The 8,536-nt window shown below is 33.6% G+C and overlaps 1 protein-coding gene across 1 annotated transcript; it reads left to right on the top strand.

Annotated features, from left to right (window-relative positions):
• The first annotated feature begins 382 nt into the window (after positions 1-382).
• LOC125174508 (olfactory receptor 5AC1-like) lies at positions 383-6,712 on the top strand. Its single transcript, XM_047874023.1, has 3 exons — positions 383-466; positions 982-1,081; positions 5,772-6,712. The coding sequence occupies exons 1-3, from the start codon at positions 383-385 to the stop codon at positions 6,710-6,712; spliced, it is 1,125 nt and encodes a 374-aa protein (XP_047729979.1).
• The last annotated feature ends 1,824 nt before the right edge of the window (positions 6,713-8,536 follow it).

Raw genomic sequence — 8,536 nt, 5'->3', positions numbered from 1 at the left:
GTCAAATAAATAGACTCATTCACCCTAAAGAATCTATTAGCTACAATGGACCAAAGGTTGGTACAGAGAATGAATGGATAGGTTTTAGGATGAGGAAAGGGATATATAGGCTTAAGAATTTTGATCTTCTAAGAGTGATCATAAGTTATGCTTAAGGGTTTAAATGGAATCTCATCCATGGGTGTGCGAACAGTGCTGATCTCAGTGGTTTGGCATTTTATAAAGATGATTTTGGCCCAAATTCAGATTTTGGTGGGAGAATATATTAGAAAATACACATAGATTATTAAAAGGATATGTGAGTATTCTAGGCAGGAGATGGAGTTTTCTTGAATTTTGAGAAAAGTAGGTGGTTTCAACAGGTATTAAAGAGATAAAAGCCATGAGTTTGATAATAGTTCTGATGGGTTCAAGGCGGGAATTCAGTGTCAAGGATGACTCTCAGGTTTCTTTCTTTAAAAACGGGGTAATGATGATGCCATTAACTGAGAATGGGAAGGCAGGATGAGGTGATACTGTTTACAAAGACTCTGAATTTGGATCTGGACATTCTGAGTTTCATGAGTTTTTGAGACATTTGAAGAAACTATCCGGTGGTTGGAATGTGGCAACATCAAGAGCAATAAGAGAAAGGAAATTATTATGACCTAAAAATTGCTCAGGGGTAGTTTGTCAAGATGCCCTCACAGTGAACTCTAACGACACAAAGTGTATTTCTAATTGTTACACCTGCTATGCCTGGGTTATTCCCCAATTAGCTCACAATGCCCAGTAGAACAGCTTTGCCCCCATCCTACAGGGAATCAATCCATTGGTAATTTTTACTGAGGGAATTTAAAATATATTTTTTTCTTTTTCATGAATAGATTTGGAAAAGAGTACAAATAAATACCTTCTCCCTGCAGTTGAGGTTTCCAAGGAAAATCTTTGCGCAAGTAATCACTGCTTCATTCTGCACCTTCCACTTTTCTTCATTTAAAGATTTTAGGAGGAAGTACAGTGGATGTGGGTGTGAAAGCAGCTAGAAACTTCATCAGTTTGGCGATTCATAAAGATGTCTCTGGCCCCAATGTAAAGTATGGTAGAGGGAAATTTATATTTCTTCCCTTTAGAAACCCACCATCTTTCCTTCAAGAAACCCATCATTTCTCAATCTCAAAAAGACTTTAAGAAACTGAGTGAGGACACTAGGATCCATCTAATTTTCATTATTTGTAGTTTTTCAATTTTTTTATTTGATAATGAGACATCCAGGTGAGAAATGAAAATCCTGGTAACCCTATGAGGTTTTTCGTTTAATTTCAGGGTAGACCATTCTGGATGCTTGTCATAAATACTAAATGTTTGACTGATGAGGAGACACAAATAATAATATTTCTTTTTAATAGTAAACTTGAGATAATAGAAAAAGGAGGCAAATGATAAAATGATGATAATGACTCAAGAATTTCAGAGGTTATTTCATACCATAGAAACTTTTCATTGTCAGGCTAAGGACAACTAAATTATGCTGCTTAAACTTCCTTAATTTGTTCATGGAATCATGAAAAGATGAGCTAAAGTCACCAATGATAACATTATTGAGCCCCTTGTTTCCAATGGATATATGTGTGTGCATATGTGTGTGTGTATATGTATACACACACACATATAAATGTGTATATCTATATGATATAGAGATACATATTAATATTGAAAAGATCTAAGAACTTAATAGCTCTTGACCTAATTATAAAAATAGGGTGTATCAATTATGGGTTTAAAGTTGGCAAGAAACCTAGGTAGGCTCACTCAGGACAAAACCCCACCTTACAAATTAAATGACTTGCTCTCAGTGTCTATTAAGGCTAATTTTTAGAAGAGACATTTCAGTCATTCTTGCTGCATGTGCTGTGTTTCTAGGCCTTCTCATGGGTATATGCTTTAAAAGATAAATTTTTAATGTTATTTGTTTTTGAGAGAGAGGGGGGGAGAGAGAGCAAGGGAGGGGCAGAGAGAGAGAGAGAGAGGGGGACAGAGGATCCAAAGTGGGCTCTGTGCCAACAGCAGAGACCCTGATGCGAGGCTGGAACCCACGAACTGTGAGATCATGACCTGAGCTGAAGTTAGATGCTTAACTGATGGAGCCACCCTTGCACCCAAAAGATAAATTTTTAAAGCTATTTTTTTTTCTCTTCTCAAGGAATATGGGGAATAACTCCTCATTCTCCCTAATGTTGAACCATTATGAAAATATTGTCTATGGAGCTATTTTAAAGTTAAACAATACAATTTGGGTATATAGGTAGATTTTTAAATGTATTTTAATCAGCAAGAACTGTGTGTATACAATTGTGTTATTAATTTTATTTTGGGAAACAATGAATTTACACATCAAATTATAGATAGATTTTTCTCCTTCTAGGTGATCTAAGAGTCTGTGCATTCACCTCTAAATACCTTGGGATCTCTTCTTTGGATTTGCTTTTAGACAACATTTATAGGTCATAGAACAAAATCAAGCAAATTATTTCAGGGATACATCAAATATAAAGAAAGGAACCTGAAAATTAACAAAACTATTTAAAAAAAACATTGTGTTTATATATCTAACTTTGTTTACAAAAAAACTTTTGTCTGAGAGACAGAGGGAAATTACTCTCGATGGATGAATTCAGATACAACTGAAAATATTCAAAAGCATATGCTACATAATCCAAAACCTTTTCTGTATTTTAAAATATGGAAAACCTATAAAATAAAATTTACTTATGATTAATTCCTAATTTTTCATTAAAATATTTATTGCCACCTACTAAATGCAATAGTATTATTATTCCTGTTGCTCTCTTTTTCTCTTCTTTACTATTAAAATTTAAGACTATCCTTAAATATATGTCATTGACCATATATAAATATCCATAATTCTATAAAATAGGATGACTATATATTGTGTTTTTATCACAAAAGCAGTTTTGGAGGTACTGTGTATTTTTCTCCTCCTTTATTCTCCCCTCTCACCTCCACCAGACAATAAATATTAACAAGCTAGGGTCTATCATTTTATACAATCTTTATGTTCTTATTGTTTTTGCAAATATGTGTGTGTGTGTGTGTGTGTGTGTGTGTGTGTGTGTGTGGTTTTCACAGATCTACAGAATGGGAATTTTAAGACTATATTATCTATTTGTTTACTGAGATAATGTTAAATACATTTCTCTGCATTTTATTTTTCTCACATTCCTAGCAATTGTGGAAATTTCTTTCAGACAACTCATAGATCAATAGCTCATTTTATTGATTTTAGCCATAATATTGGTTAGTCTGGTTATGCCAAAATTTGTTCAACCATTGTTTCATCCTGTTGGTTTACATATTATTTCCAGTCTTTTGCCACTGTGAACAATGTTGTTGTAGACTTTTCTACCTATGAAATATGTTATTGCTATAGAATAGATAGAAGGCATGGGTTGCTGAGTTGAAAAGTATGTGTATTTTTATTTATTTTTTATTATTAAAAAAATTTAATGCTTATTTATTTTTAAGAGGGAGAGACAGAGCAAGGTGAGGAGGTGCAGAGAGAGAGAGGAAGACACAGAATCTGAAGCAGGCTCCAGGCTCTGAGGTGTCAGCACAGAGCCTGACATGGGATTCGAACTCACAAACTGTAAGTGAGATCATGATGTGGGCCAAAGTTGGGTGCTTAACTGACTGAGCCACCAAGGTGCCCCTGTGTATTTTTTTTAAATATTACCAAATTGTTTTTCAGTCTTAATAATTTACATTTTTATTAGTAAGGGTGACAGTGGCATTTTCTAAATTCTAACAATCAGATTTTGCTAATCTGAGGAATGAAAAATAACGTCTTATTTTAATTACACATCTTGAGTACTAAGGAAGATGCTCACCTTCCTCACATTAACTCAATGTGTTGACATATTCTGTGACTTGCCCATTCAATTCCATTTTTGTTTTCTGTCGAATTACTTGACTTTTCTTACCAATTAGTAATATTTCCTAGCATGTGATAGGAACTAATATTTAGCCTATTATATTAACTATACATATTTTTCCAACATTTTATTCATCTTTTACCTTGTGAAATATTTGATACATACTTCATTTTCATGTATTTAAACATTATATTAAATACACTTATATCCTTCTTTATAATTCGTGGGTTTCTTAGAGATTTTTGTAATATATTTAAATTATATTTATTTCATGAATTTTCTTAGAATATTTAAATTGTTTTTTTTTAATTTTTTACTTTTAAGCCCTTGATCCAGTAACAATTTTAAAACAGACATGGAAAACAAAGCCATTTTTACTTTTTTTTTCTGAAATAGGCAAATGTAGCCATAATATTTTCTCAATTGAAAAATCACCCATGTACTATATTAAATTCCAATACATATACTTGAATCAGTCTTTGGAGTCTTTATTTGGTTTTACTATTATATTTTCCTATTTTCATGTCATATTATATTCTATTAAAGGCTTTATGTTGTAACACCACTGCACACTTAACTTTGTTACTGTTCATATTTTCCTTGTCTCTTTAAAATAATTTTATTTTATAAGAACTTTATGCTTATGCTATTATGTTAAAAAGCAGTTAGGATTCAGGGGCACCTGGGTGGCTCAGTCAGTTAAGTGACCAACTCCTGATTTTGGCTCAGGTCATGATCTTGCAGTTTGTGGGATTGAGCCCCACACTGAGCTCTGTGAAGCCTGCTTGGGATACTCCTCTCTCTGCCCCTCTCCTGCTCAGGCTCTGTCTCTCTCTCTCAAAATAGATAAATAAAAATAAATAATCTTAAAAACAACTAACTGAATTTAATTTCTAGCTGAAATTGAATTCTAATGACATATTTATAATACTAGGTCTTCTTATCTGAGAACATATTTTGGCTATTTCTTTAGAAATTGTATAATACTTTTCGGTAAGTTTTACAATTTTATTTACAAGGTCTTATATATTTTAAAAATATTTCAATGTATTTTAAGGTGTGTGGCTATTGTAACTGGTATATATCCTTTTTATTTCTTTCTTGCTTGCACTGAAAAAAATCTCATGATTATTTATGTATTCATCCTGCATCTGGTACTTATTAAAGTCATAATGTTATTTGTTTAATTGTAACAACATAACATTAGTAAAAATATGAATTTATCTCCTACAATTTTTATGACATTTCATTATATCTTTGTATTATTTTGTTTTCATATCTTAGATGTATTGAAGTTTCTGAAAAATACTGTACAATAATGGTCAGAGTAAGCATTTCAATCTGTCCTAATTTGAGGAAGATGCTATATTGTTTAGAATGCATGCTATTGTCTTTGATTACTCATCTTTAGCATATTTCAAAAGCTTAATTCTATTTTTAAAGCTTTTATAATTAGAAGATGATTATTAAATTGAAATTAATTTTTTCCAAATTAAAACACAAAACCACTTCTTATACAAGTAATAAACTCTCTCTATATAATAAATTATATATAATAAGTATGTATAAATATAAATACATAAAATAAATATACATAATAAGTTCCATATATATGGTGTGTATATGGTATATATGGTATATAAATATATATATATTCCCCTTAATTTTGAGGAACAGTTGCCCAAATACATACTGTTTGTAAAGAATACTGAAGTGTAAAGATAAATGTTCTGGTTAAAAGGGATATGTAAATAAGGAAGATACATTTATTTGCAAATAAAATGTGATTATTTTCACAGTCTTTTATGACTCTGTTTTTCACTTATTCTTCCGTTTCAGTGATCAACTTGAGTGAATCTGATGGAAACAAAACACAGGTGATGGAGTTTGTTCTCATGGGACTTACAGATCTTCCAGGGCTGCAGGTCCCCCTGTTCCTGGTGTTCTTGGTCATCTACCTCACTACCATGGTGGGCAACCTCGGACTGATTTTTCTCATCTGGAAGGACCCCCATCTTCATACCCCCATGTACTTACTCCTTGGCAGTTTGGCCTTTGCAGATGCTTGTTCCTCCACCTCTGTGACTCCCAAGATGCTGATGAATTTTTTATCCAACAATCACTTGATATCCCTGGTTGAATGCATCACCCAATTTTATATTTTTGCTTCCAGTGCAAACACTGAATGTTTCCTTCTGGTAGTGATGGCCTATGATCGCTATGTAGCTATATGTAATCCTTTGCTTTATCCAGTGGTGATGTCCAATATCTTTTGCATTCGGTTATTAGGTGTTTCATATATTATAGGGTTTCTTCATCCTATGATGCACACCAGTTTGTTATTTAGATTAACTTTCTGCAAGTCCAATGTAATACATTATTTCTACTGTGAAATTTTACAGCTGTTTAAGATTTCCTGTACTGACCCTAGAGTTAATATGCTCTTAATTTTTATATTTTCAGTCTTTATACAATCTTTCACCTTTATGACTATTATCATCTCTTACTCCCAAGTCCTCTTTGCCATCCTGAAAAAGAAGTCTGAAAAGGGCAGGAGTAAGGCCTTCTCCACATGCAGCGCCCACTTGCTCTCTGTCTCTTTGTTCTATGGCACTCTCTTCTTCATGTATGTGCGTCCTGGGTCTGGCCCAGCTGAAAATCAAGATAGAATGTATTCTGTATTTTACACAATCATAATTCCCCTGCTAAATCCTTTTATTTACAGTTTGAGAAACAAAGAGGTTATAAATGCCTTGAGGAGAATAATAAAATATAAATAGTTCTTAAGGCAAAATTTAAACTTGCTCATTTCAAACTTTGCAAAATACAAGGGGTCTGAAGTTATGAAAAGGAGCTTTGGCTTTATAAGTTTAACAGAAGGCAGTGTCCAGGGCAGTTTCTGAGTGCTGTATGATGAAAGCTTCATTGGGTATTTGTTTCAATGTAAGGAGATCTTAATATCACACAGAACTGAATCACTAATTAAAAATAGACCAACTTTAAGAAAACTAAGCATTTAAAATTTGTGATTTTTGACTCTTTGTACATTTCCTCTAAATTAGATATAATAATAGTTTGTAATATGATTGTAGCAGATATTTATGTTTCTTTGCTTGAGGGTGGAATGACTGAGCCAAGATAATTGTCCAAAGCCTGCATATCAAAAGTTTTGCTGCTTTTCCAGTTTGCATTCTGACCAAGAGTGTAAGAGGGTTTCCCCTTCTCTTTATCCTCAGCAACACCTGTTGTTTCTTGTGTTGTTAATTTTAGCCATTCTGACAGGTATGAGGTGGTATCTCACCGTAGTTTTGATCTGTATATCCCTGATGATAAGTGATGTTGAGCATCTTTTCACGTTTCTGTTGGCCATCTAGATGTCTTCTTTAGAAAAATGTCTATTCATGTCTTCTGCCCATTTTTTAAGTAGATTATTTGTTTCTCCCATGTTGTGTTGTACAAGTTCTTTATATACTTTGGATATTAACCCCTTTATCAGATATGTCATTTGTAAATATCTTCTCCCATTCCAAAGACTGCCTTTTAGGTTTGTTGATTGTTTTCTCCACTGTGTAGAAGTTTTTATCTTCTTTTTTATTTTTTTTTTATTTTTGAGGAGAGAAAGCATGAATGGGGTGGGGGGAGTGAGGTAGACAGAATCTGAAGCAGGCTCTGCACTGTCTGCACAAAGCCAACGTGGGGCTTGAACTCACAACTCACAAACCGTGAGATGGTGACCTGAGCCGAAGTTGGACCTCAACTGACTGAGCCACCCAGGCACCCCAGAAGCTTTCTATCTTAACGAAGTCCCAATAGTTTATTTTTGATTTTGTTTTCCTTGCCTCTGGAAACATGTCTAGTAACAAGTTTCTATGGCTGAGGTCAAAGAGGTTGCTACCTGTGTTCTCCTCTAGGATTTCGATGGTTTCCTGTCTCACATTTAGGTCTTTCATCCATTTGGAATTTATTTTTGTGTATGGTATAAGAAATGATCCAGCAGTGCGCTCCTAGGTATTTCCCCAAATGATATAAAAATACAGATTCAAAGGGATACATGCACCTCAATGTTTATAGCTGCATTATCAACAATAGCCAAATTATGGAAAAAGCCCAAAGGTCCATTGACTGATGAATGGATAAAGAAGATGTGGTATATATATAATGGAATGTTACTCAGCCATCAAAAAGAATGAAATCTTGCCATTTGCAATGACATGGACATAGCTAGAGAGTATTATGCTAAGCAAAATAAGTCAGAGGAAGACAAATAACATGATTTCACTCATATGTGGAATTTAAGAAACAAACACATGGATATAGTGGGGAAATAAAAGAGAGGCTAAACAGGAGATAGACCCTTAACTACAGAGAACAAACAGAGGGTTGTTGGAGGGGAAGTGGGCAGGGGGATGGGTTAAATAGGTGAAGGGTTTTAGGAGGCCACCTGTTGTGATGAGCACTGGGTGTTTTATGTAAGTGATGAATCACTAAATTCTACACCTGAAACTAATATTACACTGTATATTAATGAAACTGGAATTTAAGCAAAAACTTGAATGAAAAAAAAAGTCTTGCTGCCTTTCGATTGTTCAGAGACTCAGATGAAG

Source organism: Prionailurus viverrinus, chromosome C2 (genome assembly GCF_022837055.1).
Source record: "Prionailurus viverrinus isolate Anna chromosome C2, UM_Priviv_1.0, whole genome shotgun sequence".
In the NCBI taxonomy this organism is placed as follows: domain Eukaryota; kingdom Metazoa; phylum Chordata; class Mammalia; order Carnivora; family Felidae; genus Prionailurus; species Prionailurus viverrinus.
Note: the sequence above shows the minus strand (reverse complement) of the source record. Positions and strands in the feature narration are given on the sequence as shown.